Source organism: Leiobunum rupestre, chromosome 3 (assembly GCF_980474605.1).
Source record: "Leiobunum rupestre chromosome 3, qqLeiRupe1.1.hap1, whole genome shotgun sequence".
NCBI classification, from domain to species: Eukaryota; Metazoa; Arthropoda; class Arachnida; order Opiliones; family Sclerosomatidae; genus Leiobunum; species Leiobunum rupestre.
In genome coordinates, this window is record NC_143386.1 from 20737412 (window position 1) to 20760312 (window position 22901).

At 34.1% G+C, this 22901-nt stretch overlaps 1 protein-coding gene across 1 annotated transcript in view; it reads left to right on the plus strand.

Moving 5' to 3' along the window:
• Positions 1 to 1447: 1447 nt before the first annotated feature.
• Positions 1448 to 22901, plus strand: part of Mmp1 (Matrix metalloproteinase 1) — a 32632-nt gene continuing 11178 nt past the window's right edge. The window contains exons 1-3 of the mRNA XM_090167908.1: positions 1448 to 1741; positions 17266 to 17389; positions 19646 to 19756. Of these exons, the coding sequence (XP_090024034.1) occupies positions 1613 to 1741; positions 17266 to 17389; positions 19646 to 19756 (364 nt within the window). The 5' untranslated portion in view covers positions 1448 to 1612. The remainder of the gene's footprint in view (positions 1742 to 17265; positions 17390 to 19645; positions 19757 to 22901) is intronic.

Consider the following 22901-nt stretch of genomic DNA (forward strand, 5'->3'; position numbering starts at 1 on the left):
ACTTCGACAAAGTTTTTCAATGCTGTTAAAAGTCGAATGGAATTTGCTTGTATCAGAAGTATATCCCTTAGAGATAAGTATGCATCTTCCTACACTGTTAATTTCATTCGATTAAAACGTATGCTTTCGGAGACTCACGCTGCATTTTACCCAAATACATTTCGAAAGAAAAATTAATGCAGATGAAATATGTTAAATTATCGGTTTTATAAGTATCAGAAAACTTCCCAAACAGTGTAGTTTTAACATATTATATAGTTTGCTGTTTGGCCGGAAAAATCGGTACTAGTGAAAATGTTGTACTTGGTAATTTCATTTTACCATCCTAGCTGGGACAGTAATCTGGTGAACAAGTGTATTAGAGACTTCTGAGTGTACTCATTTCTACGAATGCAGTTGCTCAAGAACATGTTGTAATTGGTAATTTCATTTTACCATCCTAGCTTGGACACTAGTCTGGTAAAGAAGTGTATTAGCTACTTCTGAGTGTTTTCATTTCTATGAGTATACAGGTGGTTAAGAACCTGTTGTACTTGGTAATTTCATTTTACCATCCTAGCTGGAGAACTAATTCTGGTAAAGAAGTGTATTAGATACTTCTGAGTGTAGTATCATTTCTATGAGTACAGATGGTTAAAAACCTGTTGTACTTGGTAATTTCATTGTACCATCCTAGCTGGGACACTAATCTGGTAAAGAAGTGTATTAGATACTTCCGAGTGTACTTATTTCTATGATTACAAGTGGTTAATAACCTTTGTAACTGGTAATTTCATTTTACCATCCTAGCTGGGACACTAATATGGCAAAGAAGTGTATTAGATACTTCCGAGTGTACTCATTTCTATGAGTACAGGTGGCTTAGAACCTTTGTAACTGGTAATTTCATTTTACCAGATTAGATGAGATACCTCGCCCCTATAAACGTCTGTTAAAATTAAGCTTTCTCTACGAAATATCTTATACACTTTCTCGTGACATGTTAATAAATTAACGTAGTTTTAAAACCCACGTCCAATTTAATTAGGTCTTCCATTAATGACCAGCCGTTACGTATTTACGATTAAGGAACCCGATTCGACGCGAAAAAAAATGCAATCGTCGGCAAATATTCGGAATCCTTTAATACGTAGAAAATCCGGATAAAATTCCGCTTTTCGAACGTCAATTCATTTCCGACTGTCGATAGGAGCAAATTCTGTCGTTCACGTGCGGATGGAAAGAGGTTTTCCTACTGCGTTGGCAGTGAGTCAACGCGCCCGAGGCCAGCGGTCTCTTCGAAAACCGGCACCTCGGCTGGCCTGGCCCCCTCCATCCAGTCTACACCCTTCCGCGGCACACGAAACGGACTTCCTTTCCCCTTTCCCCCCACCAATAATATACCTTAATATATAATACATACGCGCGGGAGTTTATATAAAGGAATTCAACCATTCGGAAACAACTCTCTTTTCAAAGTCGCGTTTAATCCTTTCCCATCGAATCAGTGTCTCTCTCGCGTTGAGGACGAAACGCAATCTCTCTGGGTGCGAAACGCGTTTCTCCAAAATCGCGATCAGTATTCTCACCATTTAGTATTATTTGTTTATTTTAATATAAACTGTTTGAAATTATGAAATTATTACCATTAACTATGACAGCGAAGATGGTTGTGAACATGTCTTTGGCGTGTTTTGTGGTGATATTCATCGTCGCAACGTCCAAGACTGTCTCCGCTGATAGGTCACAGATTCAAGCCATGGTGAGTACAGATTCTTTTATCCACATTCCGAGTAATACTGGAAATTAAATGTCCCTGGATATTGTTTTCAAGAAATGCTGGGTCCTCACGGTCTTTCTGACACGATTAAATGTTGTTTTAAAAGTCGATTCGTTTAAAGGAACCACTAAAATTAAATTAAAATTCATTTTTATATTTTAATATATGTAATATCTTCTCTTATATATTATTATATGTGTATTATAATATATAGCAATATTATATCACTTATATCATTATATATCAATAAAATACATATTTTAATATGTATTCATCAATATTAATATTAACTTTAAAATAATCTATGAATAACATGGATAATTTTAACATCATTTGATTTTAATTTCAATTGGGGAAAATTAAGAAATAATAAAATTCTATTGTTAAGGTCCTTTCAAAAAAGTCTATATAACTCTATAACTATTTCTATAAAACATTTCTACGTTTTTGTCAATGACTCAAGAAAAATGAGAATAATAATAATAAAAATAATAATCAGCTAGGCTAATACCCAAGGCACCAGCTTAGACCTAAGTCATCAAGCGACTTTTAAAGCCATTAATACCTCTAGTATATAGTAATTAGGGTAAATTTATAGAAACATTTTGTAAAAGTGGGTTTCTTTAAAGAAAATTCCTTTGCTATTAAAAATCTTAATTTTCAATGGTCTTAAAATTATGTTTATAATTTATATTAAAAGTTTAAAACAATAAATTTATAGGAAAAAATTAGAAAAGGCTTAACTGCTTCCAAGAAATTAATTTTTAAAGTCCTCCAATTCTAACATAATAAAATCAACGTGATTTCCTTGATTCTATAAAAGATTGTCATTGAGGAAAGACGATGTCAATTGGCCAGGTTTCCGAACGCATTAGTTAATCGTTTATTTCTACTGTCACTTCGCAACATAATAACAAAGTGTTGTTAGCTCCGATTTGGTTATTGGAAGAAACCAAACCAGATATAAATTCGTCATGAAAATCGTCTAATCTTGGATCCTTGGCTAAATCCCAACGTCCTTAATTCATTTTTAGTCGGTGAATGCAAAAGGACTAAACATTTCATTTGTCTAAGGGCTGGTTTTCACCGGGGCAAAAATGTCACGACCGCGAACGTTGGAGCAAAAAATCACCGTTAGGCCTAATACAATAGTTTTTGCATCGACGCTCGCCGTCGTAGCTTTTTTTTCTTCGTGAAAAACGGTCTTAACTTCTATGGCCACTTCTGTTTCATTAAACTGTAGTTTTGTCACGACGAATTAAAACGTTGAAACATTCACCCGATTTTCAATGGTCAACTAATTAGTTCAACACAAATTTAATCAAATATTGATTTGCACATTAAAGGCAATTTTTAAGTAGTTGATTTTGGGTTAATACTTGTTGAACCAAATTGCAAAATTATAAATGAGATGTTGATGTCCCAAGCAATTCAATTTCTATTCACATGATAAAACGTGAGTAGACTGAAAAGTGTAGAGGAATTTATATCACTTATCGAGAAATCATAACTGTTACTAGGAATGGTTGGATCTAGCATAGGACGTAAATATGTTTGGTCAATATAATTTGAATCAAGAACTCATAGCTATCGGAATTATTAGATCTAGTATACTAGACAACTGTTTTCGCAAAAATATTAATTTGAATCTAGAAATAATAACTGTTACTAGGAATTATTAGATCTTACTAAATCAAGTTGTCATAAAGAGTTATATAACAAAAATAGGCCTTACATTTAAGTAAATCAAGTTGAGAAACAATTCAAAACAAAAAAGTTCAACTTCCAGAATAGGCCTTACATTTAGGTAAATCAAGTTGACAAACAATTCATAACTAAAAAGTTCGACTTCCAGAATAGGCCTTACATTTAGGTAAATCAAGTGAGCATAAATAATTCTATAAAGCAGTTGAGTTTTCTGTAGAATCTTTGAAAACGGTTTCTCTATACAGGAAAAACCTAAGGGGAAAAACCCTTAAAAACTAACTTTCACTATCCGCCCTGACTACAAATCGGATGCTAATGAGTTAGTGCGCTTCACGATAGAAGTAAAACTTCAAACGTTTTTTTGTCTGAATAAATATTTGTAAGTCCCTTTATTTCTGTAGTGCCTAGTGTTCTACAAAACAGATTCTGGGAATTTTTAACTCGCTCAAAAACCGCTGTACGTTGAACTTTCTTATGACACAACGCGATTAGTAATAGTCGTAAACTTTAGACCGGTAGTGGTTTTTCTTTGGGCGCGCCTTGATTAGGCAATTTAAACACCCCTTTTTTACACTTTCAATCGAATTTTCACCATGAAAATTCCGATTAACCTTCGATTCAAGGCCACGAAATTTAATACTCAGTTGCAACCTTAGAAAGGGAAATCTCTAATTGAGAAATCGGTTTTAAATAACACGTTACTTCTAGCGAACTCGAAACCAATAAAACATTTATATCTAGATAGTCCTTTGAAATATTTTGTTTAATATAAAAGAGATTTGTATAAATATTTTTTCGAAATAAATAATAAGCTTCTTCTTGTATTGATTCATATTAAAAAGAAGTTTTTTTCACATCATCAAAGTAGATTACTTTGAATAATATAGTTCTTTATCGAAATTTAATAAGCTTCTTCGTTTGACTAAGATTAAAGTGTAGTATCTATTTTCCGCCAACGAACTAAAATCACCCTACAACAGTAACAGATATAAAATGACAATCAGAAGCTTCAAACTATAGCCCAGTTAAAAATTCTGCAAAATAAGTGAGAAATCTGCCCAAATTCAACTAAGAAATGTAACCCCTTTTTCAGTGGTGGCAACCGAGTATATAAAACTAGTGGCTCTTAGTAGTAAAAACCCCCACACTGTTTCAAACGTACCCATGATTTCTTGGGAGTCAAGATATTCTAAAAACAACCTTTGTCTGTTAATTTCCCCTTCCCCTGACCTCAAAAATGTGAAATCTGTGGGCTTGTTGTTTCCGGCGCGTTTTCTTCAAAATGGGGGAAAAGGAGTGAAGCTATTTTCCGAGAATTTCCGAGCGACTCATATCTGTGGGATATGTAATAAACTGGACGACCTCGATTTAGCTTTTTTAAGTCTGGTGCATCAAAGATAATGCAGGAGCTATATTATGATAAAATGACAAATTTAATAAATTTTGTTTTTTTGGTTGGCACCGTTGACAAAGATAGAGCAGCCCTTGGATATCTGCAAACTAACTCCCAGGGTATATAGAGAGATATATAATCCATTAATTAAATGAATAATTAGGACCTGTACTAATCCATTAATTAAATTAAGAATTAGGACCTGTACTAATCTATTAATTAAAGTGTAATATTAAATTAATTAAATTCAGAATTAAGGTAATATTAAATTAATTAAATCCAGAATTAAGGTAAAATTAAATTAAATAAATTCAGAATTAAAATAATATTAAATTAATTAAATCCAGAATTAAGGTAAAATTAAATTAAATAAATTCAGAATTAAAATAATATTAAATTAATGAAATTCAGAATCAAGGTAATATTAAATTAATTAAATTCAGAATTCAGGTAATATTAAATTAATTAAATTCAGAACTAAGGTAATATTAAAGTAAAGAAATTAATATTAAAATATTATTATGTGCTTTTCTCGCAAAATATTCAGTTTCAGATGACTGAAGTGCCGGACTATCTTTAGCCTTAGGGTAACTTGCTTTACATTTCGTCTGGAGAGACACGAGTGTATGATAGCAAGCGGGAATCCATACCTCTATGTTTATCTTTTGTAAACATGACCCGTTATTGTCTGAGCGACGGAAGTTTGACAATAATGTGTTTCCCGTAAGCCTATATATCAACTATCGCGTCGTATGTATAAAGAGTGTACGTTAAACGAAGCGCTGGGTAGACTGCTCTGAACCTATTATTAACGTGAACTAGATATCTTTTGCCTTATTCCTCTCAATGTCATTTGATATTTCAATGAAAAAAATTCCAGTAATAATTTGTTATTGACAAGTTCACAAATTTAAAAATTTTGATCCGGGTGTATATTTATATAAATATATACTACTACATAGATTTTTTATTTTATTTTTTTACAAATTTAGTAGCAGTCTTTTATGAAAAAAATATTAATTTTGTTGACAATTTGAAAAGATTTATATGCCCGGCAGCGTGGCATATTTTGAAGAAAAAAAATTATAATACCAAAGCCAGAAAATAATCGATTTCTGATAAATAAAATCGTACGTTTGGTAAATTTTATTATTTTTATGGATTATTGATGTGTCGAAGTTACATATATGACCAATCTAAAATTTTAATACAGCTAAAATGATGTTAAGACTATTAAAAAAATCGATATTAAAAGCAATTTTAATGGATGCAATTTTTTCCGAAATGTTTGCTATAATTATCGTAGGTCTGGCAACGTTGATGCCAAGATAAATTAAGCTAAATAATTTCTGAAATTTAAAATACTATAATACGTCTCGATGACGTCATAATTATTTCCATATTTGCAAATTTTTTCTATTTAGTAAAGATACATTTTAAAACTACCTTGAATTAACCAAAATTATTAGTTTTAACTTTTTTACAATTTTATTTAATTAACCAAAATTATTAGTTTTAACTTTTTTACAATTTTATTTAATTAACCAAAATTATTAGTTTTAATTTTGTTTTACAATTTTGTAATTTAAATTATTAAAGTTAACTTAAATTATTAAAATGATAAGTAATGACGTAAATTATTCTAACGATTGACGAAACATCTAATGTAAATTCAATGTCAATAATTAATTTTATAAATTTGTCATTAGAACATCTCGATTCTCGGGAAATGATCCTTGTCAAATATTTTTTTAATGTTATTAATTGTCTTGGTATATTGAATTTGACGTGAAGTCAAGAATTAATTTGATCTATTTAATATATCTCAAAGAATCATGAAAACATCTGAATTCTTGATAAATTAAATTTACCATTTAAAATGAAAATGATTTCTGGGGAATAAATTGGTAAATAATATTTAAAACTGGACGAGAAATAGGTCTTTTCCGGTTTAATAATAAACTTAATTCAATTTGCTTTCTCAAAATTTCTTTATTTTAATCGTACCAAATCTGTTATTAAAACGTTTACAGTGATTAAGAAAGCTATCCTCGAAGAAAGCTATTTCGTTGTTATAAAATTAGCAGACATATTTCGTGAATGTTTTTCGTAAAAAAGATTGGAAATAATAACATAAAAAACACAGTGTTTCGATGCAGAGCTTTTCCCAGAAGGAAGTCTGCACTCTTGGCTTGTTGCCCATTACGTTAGAGAAACTCCTGTCATTTTTGGCCTTTTGAAATAACACTAATAATAACACTTACACCACAAACTCCAAAAATATGCAAATTAGTTACTGAAAGGTTCGTTACATTTTTTAAACCAGTTAAGAAATCTTTGACAACAGCTTTAGACCATTTATATTAATATTAATATCAATCATTTCTGTTAATAAAGGTATTTAACGTGAATATTATCATTTAGTTCTTTTTTAATTGTGTAACTCTTTTTCATTTATTTTATTTAAAACTTAATTAATGGTTTATATATATTAATACACAAACGGATATGTAGCAAAATTATCCGATTGAAGTATTTGAATCCAAGCCTCGGTCACATTAATAATTTGGTTCCGTTGCTTCTCACTCGATGAAATTCAATAGCTATTAGTTTTAACTCTCACGAAAATTTACAACTTACAAACCAAAATGACGACATAGTAGAAATATCTCATCACCTCTATCGACCCACGAACAAATTAGTCATATTAGAGTTCTCAACACCGGAATACTTCATCGACATTTTTCATTGAATATTCCGGAAAATGTATGAATTAATAAATACGAGGGAAACTCTTACGACCGACCGTCAATTTCATCACTGCAACCGTGTTCGAGGATAATATTTTTTTGGTAAAAAATCTCTCTCGAGGGAAAATTCTACTTACGTGGTTATTTACTTTTGTACATAGAGAAGGTTTGGCCCGATTTTTCACGAACCAGGGCGGCTCTTTATTATCTTTTTTTTCTGACAATTACGCAACACTGGTTGACTGATCCATATAAAATTTAACTAAATAAATGTATTATGTCAAGCCCGAATAAACCAAATTCTTAAAACCAAAGAATAATGAAAGTTGCCAAGTCCTACAGCAATAGCTTTAAAGTCTTTGCTTGGATTTTATAGAGTGGTCTATTTTACTCGTGAGAAACATGTTCCTTCATAGGCTGTTGCGGTTTTAGCAAAAATACGTTTCTAAAGAAACCAATGTTGGTCGCAAAATACGCCATTCTAGTGCCATTATTAAAATTATTTAATTGTAAAAATGTTTTAAACAAATATGAAATATCCCTAGACAATAGATATACACTTCTCACTTATATATATTATATACTTATGATAAAAGGGATGACTACGCGTTTAAAAGCAATAACGAGAGTTACGTGGTTTTTGTTTTAAGGAGTGATTTAAATTTTCGGGTGAATTGTCATAAATGTGGCGAAAACCTCGTATTTTTATCACAAATATTTCTGAAGATATAAATATTTTCCTTCCAAATATTTCAAAGTAGCCCCCAAATCGTAGGGGTTTTATGGTATCAGTAGTATTTTGCTCCCACCAACAATTTCATCTGAAAAAATTCCAAGAACATTACTCGATCGGGACTATCCCGATATTTTATAGTACAAGTAGATTATTTTATTTAATGTGTGTGACTCAATGAAAAACTCATCGAATCTGTTAATTCGTACTTGGATATTCTATTTAAACACTTCCTGTGAGTAATACGATGACTTTTTATATAACACTTACCCGATAAGTGTCCATATCGATAACAAATTATCGGAACTGAGCGTTGAATCATCGTTTTAATGGCTTCCGACTTCAACAATGCGCTACCTTAGAGCAAGAGTCAAGCAAGTCTGAAAACCCCTATTTGAGAAAAACCAGTTTAAAGTTCGAAATCTAGCATAATAACAATGATAATCTAATAATGAAAATTGATAAAAATAGAGTGAAAATATATATTGAAAATTTTGTACTGAGTCACCTTAATTTAAAAACACACAAGGATTCTTATTTTGAATTTCTTTCAATAGTCACGTATCTCGACTTACTTGACTTTTGCTCTCAAGTAGCGAATAGCAAATTCATTCTCGATTACACGTTACAATAAAACTAAAAGAATACAACAACAAAAGAAGATACTAAGAATTTTTAACACGATAAAATACTGTGAAAATGGTGAAATCAAAAATGTATTTATTTATCCTTGGGTCCGATTTCAAGCGTGTCTACTAATTAATCTCACGTTCTAAGAGTAAGTTCCCTCCCCCGAAACAAAAGAAACCAGCCTGGTCTCTTATTGGTTCCCTACAACTCGGCTGTCCCATGGCAAAACCTTTTAACCAACACGAACGTAATTTTGAGATATTTTACTTTTTCAAAACCTAAGTTATAAGATTTTAACGTGGTTTTTAATGCGAAAATTATAAAATCCAAAACCACTTCTTAAGTCATAAATAGTTAAATATTCGTGACTTTCACCTGAAACTTTTACAGTACATGACTTAGTAATATTGATGCGTTAAAATCGAATTTTTCAAAAATTTGTTGGTTATAAGGTTTTGCCATGGGGCAGCCGAACTGACGTCTTTCAGCGCGATTGAACCAAACGCGGCTGACGTACCAGCAGAAAAACTAGACTATGAAGGCAGTGGTTTGTCTAAAAATATAATCATTCTCCGTAGGTAGAACGAAATGAATTCTTGCTGAAGTCTCGGGGTGGCCTTTAAAAATAAAAGTGACGAAACCCAGCCGAGAAAGAAAACGAGTTTTGGTGGCGTATTATCTCATTGAATGAGGAAAGTGTGCCGCTCTTGAACTCTTTACAGGAATGCAATTTACCCACTAAGAAGGTTTTTCTCTAATATTAAATTTAATACTTAAAAAAATTGTTTCTAGCTACGCGTAGAGGTACTACACGCGTCTGCAGTTTCACGTAGCAACATAAGTTTATCATTATATTTCGCGAAAGTGTGTCAGCTCGAAATTAACAGATTGAGCGCGACAAAATTCCTTTTCTGGTCCAATTCAGATCAGGGTGCGTGTTATTATAAGTTTATAACTACGTTTCAAATAAGTGTATCACTATCTTCAGCGTGTTGGTAGCGTGACGTAGATAATACGTCACCCATGCTTTTTCCAATTGGAACAAAAGCATACCAGCATGGCGGCCATAGCTGAGGATTCGGAATGACGTCATGATTCCAAGTCCCTGGGTACGTTCAGTAACGCGAATCTGGGAAAAATCGGTTTTTACTTGATGTTTGCTTGATGACCGCTCATCGTCATAGTGACGTAGGAAGTTACTGAACGGTGTTATTTTAGTCAGCGCTGTTTTTAAAGATGGCGGCTATAAATGTTAACACCGACGCGTTTGACGTCAAGTCATCAAAAAAACCTTCTCGCCGAGATGGTTTTTTTGATGAGCATCGGATGCCTATCGTGACGTCAAATCGGAAACGTGAAAAATCGTACAGTAACAAAATGTTGGCATCGATTACTCAGCGATGTTTTTGATGAGCGTTACTGAACGTACCCCTATTTCTAGAATATAAGTGCTTATCTTTTTGGGTATTACGTCAGTTCTACGCGAGGGGTAAGACAGTCCCGGATAATCTGTACACCGAGTTCGTGCATTTAGCACTGTTAAAGGTACGTATTTTCCAGAGTTCGCGAGTTCCATTTAGCACTGTCAAAGGTACGGCAGTGTACACCGAGTTCGCAAAGTGTCTTACCCCTCGGTTCTACGTCAATCCTAATGGGTATTTACTAGTGACTTCCTCACCCATAACAACCTATCTTATAACAATATGGCCACCATTTTGTCTAAATTTTACTTGAATACGTCCTATATAGCTATCAACAATTATGACTAGATGTCGCACTTAGGCAATTACTTATACGCTTATAGTATATCGTATTCCCGAAACAGACACGGTCTTTACAAGAACTTGTTAGGTCACCTTTTAAGTCTTGATTTTTCGCGAGTGGTAGGCCTTGCGTTATTTATAAGGAAACTGCATTTTTTATAGCTAATCACTCTTGACGTAAATCTGACGTCAAATAAGATGAGTTCTGATTTGTTTATGAATCATAAATTTGTGGTTTCCAATTCGTGTGACAGGATTTCATTCGATAAAGTCGATTATGAAATATTTAAATTTTCCTATTTAATATCAAGTCTAAATTTAGGCAAGGTGCAGCGATACGCCACTTCAGTAATACCGTATGCGCAGTGACTAACGCGCCATCTAGTATCATAAATTATCAATGTACTTTTTTACAAATTTTAATAAGAACTATCTTCAATCGGAAAAACTACCCTAATTGGTGCCTCAATAAATACTGAACGCAATTCATCATTTAAAAAACATCTAATTATATTTATAAATACCACTCTAATACTGATTTGCGATGTTAGGAATGTTGTTCAATTTTTCGAAATCTTATTTATAATTTTTTCTACCCAACCGTACAAAGATTATAATACACAGGTGTCCCACTTTACAACAAAATTTCGCTTTTACTAGATTCTGGTATAAACTCTTTTTCTAGGCAAATTGTTTTATTATTTTCCTAAAATAACTGTGACGAAATCTACCCTTAAAACCTGGTCTGTTAAAGTGTGAACCCTAGGCAATAGGCCTTTCTATAAAATAACCAACGCTTGCTGAACTTGTTTTTATGTAGCTCATTCGTCACGAAATACGTAGAAGCTCAGTTCACTTTATGCTTAAAAACAGGGTGCCTCGTCTAATTTTCCCTTATGTCCCGGGCTTTTCGTAGTAAAACGTCATCGATACGTCACCCGTGACGCAGCAGCAACAACAAAACAATAAGGCCAATGTTACTTTATAGAAAGACCTATTGTCTATATTGCCTAGTCAATGGCGGATTAACCAATAGACTGAGTAGGCTTAAACCTAAGGGCCCACGATTTCCCAAAGATGTAAAGGGGGCCGAGACTAGGCTCGAGCATGGTCAAGAGGGCCCTAATAAAGCTCAAACTACGGCCCCGGGCGCTAGTAAATCCGCCAATATGCCTAGCCAGTAACGCGGCGCTGATAGAAGTCCAGATAATACGAAGGAGCTACGATTAATGGCATAGTGAGTGTAAGTTAGCTGTTGGCTCACGAGGCATGATTCATAGAGGTGGGCAAAACAGATATCGATTAACCATAAAAATTGATGTTAACTGTTTATTTATAGATATTATCCACGGATAGATCATAGAAAAAGATTTAACATGCAAAATATAATTTTATTTTTCGGATAATCGTCGGTTGTGGATAAAAGAAGATAAAGTGATTAATTCTTATCCAAACGCCGACCTCTAGGCCGCGTGACGGTCTTGCCACCACCCTCCTACGCATTGTAACCCGGCCACCTGAATTAAATTCATTAAAAGTCGCTAGATGACTCGCGCCTAGCTTATTATTATCATAAATAAACTTGAGCGCATTTTGAAAAGTGCCTAAGGCCTACGAACAAAATCACTTTGACGTCACCCCAACGTTTGTAGAAAGTTGTACAATTTCCTTTAGCTACGCCGTATAGTACGTACACAACAATTTATAATACGTAATTTGCGCTTTAAAAAGTAAGATGAATTCTGAGAGTCTTCTATTTGGGGGAGTAGGGTTGGGCGCGTGCGAGAATAGCACAAACCCACTTTCAAGCAAGGCCGCCTTCACGCTCGACCGGAAACAGCTCGCCTTAATTGGCCGCAGCTATAGAACCACCGCGACTCTTTTTACATCAACAAAGTTTATTTTATTTTTGTGGGCGCATTTTTTAGAATACACTTATGAAACAATCTTAACTGCCTCCAAACACAAGTGAATTCAAAATCGTTTCTCGCGCGTTTGCGTTTTATATCCTCACGTGATACCCAACGCTATGGATTGCTTCAAAAAGCTGGAAATATAGCGATATATCTTCCATTGTTGTACAGTTTTTGCTGTAACAAACCCTTTTAAAAAAACCTAAAATAAAAAACGGGCACTTTTATAAAACATTTTGCTTGGTACAAAATAAACAACTTTGTATAGAATATTTTTTAAATTTAATAATAGTTTTCATCATTTGTCTAAGATAAAAGCATAATATCTTAAATAGAGATGTTCATATAATATTTCGTTTTGTATAAAATAATAAAATTTGTATAAAATATTTTTATAATTTATTAAAAATCGGCTTCACGACTAAGATCAAAATGTAGAATCTTTTTGCGTCAACTTCGATTTGGTTTTTGAAATGAAATACTAAGGGTCTACACGGTGTTCATTTAAATTATAAAAATAGGATTCACATAATTTATGTAGACGAATCTCAAAAATTGCATTTTCAAACACATCGATATATAATCAATAACTACACAAACCAAAAGTAAAGTAAAAATATTACAGTTAATTTGAGAAATAACCGATAATTAATTTCGTTTAAGTAGTTAAAGTAAAAGTTAGAATTTATTTTTCGAGAACTTAGTAAATAAAATAATTATTTTCAACTTCCATTTTTGCCATAAATATTTAATAACAATGTTGCAATATTGTTTCAAGTAACAAATTTAAATAATTATTTTATCATTTTAATTTTTTTCCTATGCAAATAATAATTAATCATGTATCATTTCAAGGAAACGTTTTCCTTATTTATAATTTTAGTGGGGTAATAAATTATTTGTCAGCTGTAAATCAGTCGCTTACAAGTATAACTATACCTAACCCCTAATACCACAGTATCCATCTAGAATATAACGTTTAAATGTATTATGTTTTGTTATATTTATCTCTCTAAGAGATAAATTATATATTTCTAGTTATAAATATGTATTTCTCTAAGGTTCTATCTCTCTGAGGTTTATATATTGTTTTATATTTATTTATATGAAGTATAGATTATTTATTTAAAATTATATTAATATCTCCAAGGTATACAGGGTGTTTCAAAAGGGTATGCAAAAATTCGAAGGAGTTGTAGGGGATGAGTTGAGAAATATGCCTGTTTTTCCCCATTTTCCTACGATGAGTTCAAAGCCCCTAGAAGTAGGCTGCAACAAGCGCAAAACCAAACAGCAGGGAAATTCGAACATTAAGGTTTGGGTTCGTGTGATGATTAAAAAAAGACTTTGTAAACAAATCGAGGTAACCAACGTAAAAAGGTAAACTTAAACAGTATTTTAAGTCCCTGCTGCTTGGTTTTGTTTTATTTGCAGCCTACTTCCAGGGGCTAGTAGGCCACACTTTGAAGCTCTCTGGCGCTCTTTTAACTCATCGTAGGAAAATAAGAAAAAAACCGGCATACTTCTCAACTCACCGACTACAACTCCTTAAAATTTTTGCATAACCTTTTGAAACAACCTGTATATTATACATGCTTTGTTATATTTATCTCTCTAAAAGATAGATTATATATTTCTATAGTTATATTAATCTCTCAAGGTATATATTATATATTTTGTTATATTAATCTCTCAAGGTATATATTATATATTTTCTTATATTAATCTCTCAAGGTATATATTATATATTTTGTTATATTAATTTTTCTAAGAGTTAGATTATATACTTCTAAGTATATTTAACCCTTTAAGCGATAGATTATATATATTGTTTACAACTACATTTAGTTGTAATTATATATTATTTTTTTAAGTTATTTATTCAGAAGGACTAGTAGCTTTTAATTCTAATACGCGTTCGTCATAAAATAGATATTTTTCCTCGTTCGAAGAATCGAATCTTTGAGGCAAAAATGTGGTAATGATATGGGCGGCTAGCAAAATACCGGTATTTTTTGGGCTGAAAATTGCCAAGGTGATTCGCGGATCTGTGAGTATAATTCCACTGCGGCGATCATAGATATTATAGGGCCTAGTAATTTTTATTTAAGTGAAAGCACCCAGTAACTGAAATCCACGTGAACACCGTTAACCAATTATATGCAAATGTAATTTCACGAAGAAATGTGACAGTTTTGATTATACGTTAAGTTATTTACCGGTACTCTAAAAATTCTTAAATCATATGCATCGTCTTTGTTTTTATTACTTTTTATTTGAAAATTCGAAACTTATAAAATCATATTGTTTGTGCGGTCGGCTAGTTCCCGTTTCATAAAGAGTTTATGCAAACTTTGATATGGGATTATGTAAAGTCATTTTCGTTACACGTACTTCACACAATTTTTTTATTTTTTAACAAGGATCTGAAAATTTACTGATTTTTCACGTTAGCTTCTTTGAGTTATTATTTTTGGATTGGCTATATACCACTTCAGTGTTTATTGTAGTGCCATCCATGGAAGTTTAACGAAAGCTGCTCGTATTTAAAATGTACAGAAATTGTTAAAGGAAATAAAATATTGTGCGTTTCTTTTTTAATAGTAGATAGCGCTTGCTCAGACAATATTACTGAATTAGCAGAAAACTCGAAACAACTCCTTCTGCGTGGAGTTTGCAAGTTCTCTGCCCGCTGGTTAAAGGGGTTTTCCACCGAGTTGTTCAGTTTCCCCTTCCATAAACACTTGTTGACGATAGCGGTAATAGTGAGTGTAGGGAGCTAATGGCTCGTGTGGCATGAAGGACTTTCCACCACCCTCGAACGCGTTGTAACCGGGCCACCTGAATTAATTGCATTAAAAATCGCTAGATGACTTGGACCTAAGATGCTGCCTTGGGTATTAGCCTAGAAAAAATAAATAACATTGGTTTTAAATTGGACTAAAAATGTTGGATTTTTCTGTGTTTATTCAGTGGTGTAACCTTCAAATCCGAGACCACCAAAAATGCGGGGTGAAAATTTTAAAACAGCTGAATCTGTGAGACCTGCCCAAAAATTACTTCCCAGAAATGTTCGTGGAATAAATAAAATGAAGGCGGTATAAAGTTCCCATTTATGCTAACCATTGGCGTTTATACAATTAACATAATTAGAGTGAACAATCATCCTACAAGGTACAAGAAACATTGAATAAATGTTAAGATTTAAAATTGAAATTTTAAACTTTCATAGCGGTCGAAACACGGAAAAAAACAAGTTCTTGAAAAGCATACTTGATAATTTTATAATTGTATTGTTAATTGGTTATTGTACTTTTGAAATATACTCTGCTATGAAGTTTTCTATTGTTTTCTTAATCGCTTTTGGAATAATGACATTGAAGATTCAAGTACACCTGATCGTTAACAAGCGTACAATCCCTGACAATTAGTTATAAACGTTATTTGATCTTTGTAAATGCGAAGAATAATTCCTTAAATTTATGCTTCGACTTATAATAATCGTAATTCGAGATTAATTAATCTCGGAACAACCCTTGTATAATAAATACAATTATTTTATTGAGATTTTGTCTTGGAAGAAAACGTTTCGAAGGTTTTTCCACCAAGCTGGTTTGATTGCCATCTTGAATAGAGTTATTTTTTATTCGTTGAAGGTCGCGCTAGAGAACGGTCCAAACCCTAAAATATTTTATCATAATTGTAGAATTTCGTTTCGACGCGTAAATCTCACTATTAATTATAAGTTTATTTCTTGTAGTGAATTTTAATTATAATTTTTAAAATTTAGTATTCTGGTATCGAATACTTCTGTGATATCGCCATCCTATCTTTGAAAGTATCATACTTCAATTGCAAATATGAACAATACAAAATCTTTTGTTGCTTGCTAATTGCATAGTACTATAGATTATCTTAAAAAACATTACCACCTCTGAAAGATCGTCTGCTAAAACTAGCTATGACCTGAATTAATGGCTTTAAAAGTCGCTTGATGACTTAGGCCTAAAGCCGTGCCTTGGTATTAGCCTAGCTGATTATTATTATTATTAATATTATTATTTAACGTAACTATCCCCAATTGCCCTAGCAGAAATGTGAAACCTCTTGATCAATATGGAAGTTAATACTATCCTTTAATGGCACCATAGACGTAACACTAGAAGTGACTAGATTCCAGACAAGCTAATAGAAAATTATCTTTCTTATTGGCATACTGACTGCTTTTGGTTATTATAGTTAAAAAGAATGTTTTTATTCATGCTTGGTTAATGTTGAGGCGATTTTTAGCGTTGCTATACCTCATTGGTAAATAAATACCTACCAGTATGTAAACGACAACGTCACAATATTTGCATCAAAGTATAAAAAGTTATTATCGTCTTCGCTTTAAACATTTTGAGTATTTACAATACACTCTATTACTTACGCTATTACTTTTCTTAACAATATACAGTAATTCTCTAAAGAATGAACACTAAAGATGATATGAAATTAATAAAAACACGATAAAAGTAAATTTTCTACTTTCCGGTGGGTTGAGCATAACACTAGTGACATTGAAAAGAACGAATATTGTTCCCTACATTGACCATGTTCTCCTTTTTTCATTGGCAGATGTATTTACAAAAGTTCGGTTACATGAACGAAAGCAACGGGTTTTCCGCCTCAATGATCAGCGAGGAAGCCATGCAAGACGCTGTCAAAGACTTCCAGAGGTTCGCGGGAATCAACGCTACAGGTATGACAGATCTTTTACATCTCCACATTTTACGTTGTTGTTTAAGCCTTTGTTCTGATAAACTAGCTTAAACTGTAGTAATTTTAATTACTTTTTATAAACTAATTCTATTTAAGTATCCTAGTAACTAAAAAATAAAATAGCAGTCTTTTAAATTTAAGTTTACTTCTACATTTTCATTCAGTTAAAATAAAATAAGATCTGACACAAAGCTAGGGGTGTTTAAATCAGCCAATCTTGACCTAATATCTTTAGTTCGTAGCAGTATTCTGTCTTGCGCATCAACATCATGGGGGATGGTCCTTATTTGAAAACGTAAATGGTTTTAATGGAAAGGGGGATCAGAAAAGCCCTTTAACCAGTGGGGAAGATAACTTGAAAACTCAACTCCCTCAACTGACTCAAGCTAGGATCGAACCCGAGTCTTGTCACAGCGAGACGAGCGCGCTAACCCCACCTAACGTCAGTTATTTGAAATTAAAATCTCAAGGTTACGGCACTTCGTTATTCTGCCATAAACGAAGAAAGAGTCATTTTACGAAGTCGGCGAATATAATATCTCGGATAAATGATGAAATTAGAATTTTGGAAAAGGCAAATAATAGTAATTTCTCCGTTAGAAAACAATTAATGGCGAGTCCGTTCCATCATCATTGTACGATCAAAATGATCTTATAACAAAGGCGACCTTCAATTAAATTATTCATCATTTCATCGAAACCATTAACACCTTCACCGCCCATATGAAATTCAAAGACGAAAGAACCAAGAAGCCCTCAATGGGACTCGGTTCTTCTCAAAGACACTGAATTTAGTTTACCCTATTTATTTATTTATATCTGGCAGAATGGCCCTCCCTTCAGATGCCAATCAAATTGGCACGGTACCTTAGTGGTTCCCTAAAACGTATGTCTCTGGATTCTCGTGATGGGGTAAAACTAGACCATGGTGACCGCGCATCGTCACAACATAGTCATTATCCCCAAGCATAAATATCTCTACCCGCGAGTCCCTCTAAAGTTTTCATATTCCGTGTCTGCACGAATGACATTAGAAGAATTCCAAACTTCCTTTGAGTTATGAAAACACTCCGGAAACTACGAAATACATTTGTAAAAAAGAGCCCTAATTACTTCGTGAAATAATCAACTAAAAACTGAACGTGACAATCATCATGTTTCGAAATATTTGTTTGTCTCCAACACTCTAATTTTAAAATGTGTGACACTGGAATTTCAGTGTGTCTCCCCCAAATTTGGCTTTTAAATTTTAATCCAGCAAGATGGAGCCCCACTTTGGTTAAATCTGCAAATTTAATGCAAGAGGTGGCTCTATTGTAGAGCCTTTATGGTACGATAGATGTCGTTATCTACAGCTTCCTAAATTAAAAGGGATAATATAGCTAAAACCTAAACAAATTTGAAGAAAATTAAAAACTTACTAATAACTCGTACCGATAGGTCTTCAAGCAACGCGAAACTCGTACCGATAGGTCTTCGAGCAACGCGAAACTCGGATCAAATAGATCTTCGAGTAATACACTAAATTAAAAATAAATAAAATAGCCAGAAATTCCAACGGTAGACCGGTTTCGTTCTATTTGGAACTCGTCAGTACCGTGCGGGAAATCTGGCTGGCGACTATCAAATCGAAAAGAGAAACTAAGCCTAAACATTAAAAATTTCAAAACGCGTTGCGTATAGCAACGGAAAGCCGAAAGGGGGGGAGTGTGGTGGAGAATAGTATATACGATAAGTTAAGTTAGAAGAAACCACCTATGGACTGTGAGAAGGATGATACTTTTTCGCGTATTTTATCATCCTTCTCACAGTCCATAGGTGGTTTCTTCTAACTTATCTGAGATTCAACGGGGTAGCTATTCAAGTACTAGTCCAGAAATAGTAAATACTCAGCAGTAGTATTTACTATCTCTGCCACGTATCTCGAATTTAACGCCTACACCGTCTAATGGCCGAGGCTTAGAGTCAAATTTCAATAATAAATTATAATAAACATATTTTCTATTGAACAAAACTATGTATTTTTTTAAGAGTTACTAGTAATTTTCTTCGCCGGTTAAACTGAATAATCTGGTGATAGAATTAAAATAATTCACACTGTAGCAACGATAGGGGGCGACACTTTACGGTGTAATACGGGAAAACATAAAAGGGGCTAACATGGTTTAACTAAGTAACTGTAATGATAATTAAGAGAACGCAAACACTTATTAATATTGTTGTTTTTCCCCGCTAGGAGCGTTGGATGACAACACAGTGAAGATGATGAACACGCCCAGGTGTGGCGTCCGGGACAAAGTTGGACACGCTGACTCAGCCAGGAGGAGAAAGCGCTACGCTCTGCAGGGTAAATACCTTTTCCTACACTTATACTATAAGTGTGACACTTCCTCTTCTTCACATGCAATAGTTTTACTGAGAGCTATTCCCAAGACAGACTGTATTACGGGCTTTGTCGCCATTTTCCGTCCGCTTGCAAACGCGTCACACGTAGCCTTTGACAGCGCCTCGCTAGGGGGAGATATTCTTCTTGTGATGACATCACTTAATTACTAGCTCTTAGTAAAATATTCCCCAAAGTGACCAACTTAAGAAACAATATTATAGACTTATGATATACTTGTATCATAATTTTATAATTACTCCCCGTAATGGTGTCAGTTAGTTGAAGTGATTACTGAGAGCTACGTGTGAAGTGATGTAAAATTTACGTGTAACATTCATGGTACATTTGCGAATATTTGAAAATATTCATTTTTCCTAGTATTAAAACATCAGTCTATAATTAAAAGTGTGCCAATTAGCTTTTAGTTCGTTTAACCATAAGTTTAAAATAATATTCCATAAGTGTAAGAGTTTGTCAAACCCAAACCATCCCATCCTAGTACTAAAGATATTAAATTCTCAGGACAAACATAACCACAAGAAAGGGTAATCCTACGTAGCTACTACTATAAAAAATAACAAATCTTTTAATAGACAAGACAACAGAAAAAAATTACGCCTAATCAATCAGAAAGAAGCATAGAGTGACGTAGACATGACGTCATACCCAAGAAACAATACTGAAAAAACAAATTACCACGGCCTGGCTTACCATTCGGCATGCACGACGAAGCAAAGAGGGCGTATTAGTCGTAATAACTTAAGGCTGGTTTAAAACCAGTGGTTTTCATTATGGCAAAAACGCCACGATGGTGAACGTCGACGCGAAAAATTCCCGTTAAGCCTAATGTGATATTTTTGCGACGACTCTCACCGTTGTGGCGTTTTTGCCCTAGTGAAAAACCAGCCTTAAATCTGAAGTGAAAATTTCAAGTACCACACTAGAAAGAACTGGGTCAAAATCGAGCTTCACCTCTTCCATTTACCGGCAGTATTACACTGTCGCATTTCTCCAGCCCCATTTTCGGCTCTCCCGCGGGAAACTAGTAATATGCAGTAATTTCACTTCGTAGCTTTGGCCACGTTGAAGTTTCTATGTTAACATACGAACAAAAAAATCTCTCGACGTCGAGCGCCCCTTGCGGAAAATTATTTTTTGACAATAGTTTTTGAATCGAAGCCAATATAAAAACGAGCGTGGCGCTGAATGCCGATAGTTTATAGCATTGTTTTTAGCGGGAAAATCCTTGTTCATGGAATTTCGGCGAATGGGTTGGCCGCTATTGCTCTATTGTCAAAGTTGGCTATGCTTTGGCTATGGCCGCCATTTTGTGCGGGTTTTTTTCTCTATGCGAAAAATCATGGATGACGTCGTGGCACGTGTGACTGAGATCACCGAATTCGAACGTCGGAGTGAGTCTTTAACGCATTGAAGATAAGAAACTGTCGCACTTGAGTGTCGCGTTATTATAAACTGACTCTCGCATTTATACGAATTTCAAGCGTTCCTTCTACCAGATATGCCATCGTTTGTTAGTCTCGCGAGAGATACCATCAATCCTCCGCGCTCTTGGGCTGCGCAATTAGGTCCCTAATGACTCTTGCTCTTCAAATATTTACTTTTGTGTATTACGCGTTGTTGTTCGACAATGAGACGTATTGAGAAGCTCTAAGCGGGTTTTTTTTCGGGACGAATATTTTAAAATATTTCGTTGTCAATTCAAAATTTTTATGACGTCGGGCGACTAAGCCTATCCAATTCCTTTTTTCGGGTAATTTAAATCTTTCGAAGCTAGTCCTTGAAATGTTTTGGAAAAAAAACACTCGCAATTTCCAAGTACCGCCTGTTTCTTGGCAAAATCTAGATGCGATATTAGCTAGTAGATTAAGACACTCGAACAATGTAACTCCTAGATCACGTTAGAGTTTTTTTTAATGCGTGTGAAAATGGCCGAGTAAAATATGACCGAGTATTCTTAAACCCTCTTCCCACGTTCATAATTACGCTGGCGCAATTTTTCTATTAAGTAGTTTGACTTTGAAGCGCTCTTTTTTACGGTTCAAACCCGCTAACTAATCAAATATTCCTACCATATCCTACCGTGAAAAAGAAATGGAAGTGACGTCAAACTTCTTGAAACATTCCGTTCAATTGGTGGATCTTAAAATTAATTTTGCGCGTGAAAATACGCCGCCATATTAGGGTATAAAAGCACATAAATAAGCCTGTAATACCTCAAAATGTAAATGTAATATCGCGCCAATTGACGCTTCAATAAAACCGCTCCAGCAATTCGCTAGGACCTGGACGTGAAAGTTATTACTCATGGAGTCTTTCCCGCTTGGGCTTAAAATGGTGCCAGAAATAAGGGCTGGTTTTCAAAATGACAAGCATAACGCGACAGCGAGGGTTAACGGAAGACATTGTGTTAGGCCTAATCGGATAATTTTGGGTCGACTCTCGTTGAATAAGATGTATTAATACAGTGGGTCTGGACTTGCAAGCTTATCTGGTCCTTGCTGATTGGGCTTAAAGGCCTAGGATTTCTTCTGCCGGTTTTCCTTTAAGTTTACTTCCCGCCGCGCAAATATCCTGGTGGTAGGCCAACCGCAGAACACGTTGGCCTACCACCAGGATATTTGCGCGGCGGGAAGAAAACTTAAAGGAAAAAGACAGAAGAAATCCTAGGCCTTTAAAGCAGGGCCAGAAATAAGGGCTGGTTTTCAAAAAGTCAGCTAACGTCGACGCAAAACAATTGTAATAGGCCTAACTCGATAATTTTGGCGTCCACTCTCGTAGACTATGAAAACGAGAAATAAAAACGGCTATTGGGCCTTATGAGTTACAGTCTGAAGTCCACCTAAAAATGCACGACAGACTTATGTGCAACATATTTAGAAACAGATGGTAACCGTGACTGTAAAATAAATCGATTCTAATAGTCAGTGGTGAAAATTCCATCTTGTGAAACTTTACTTTCCCTTCGTCACAACGTCGTCTGTTCCACCATCTTTCCTTAAGCTTTAAGACGACGAAGCAGACGACGTTATGACCTAGGAAAGGTGAGTATTTGCCATTTCCCTGCGATGGACACCAACTGAAGGAT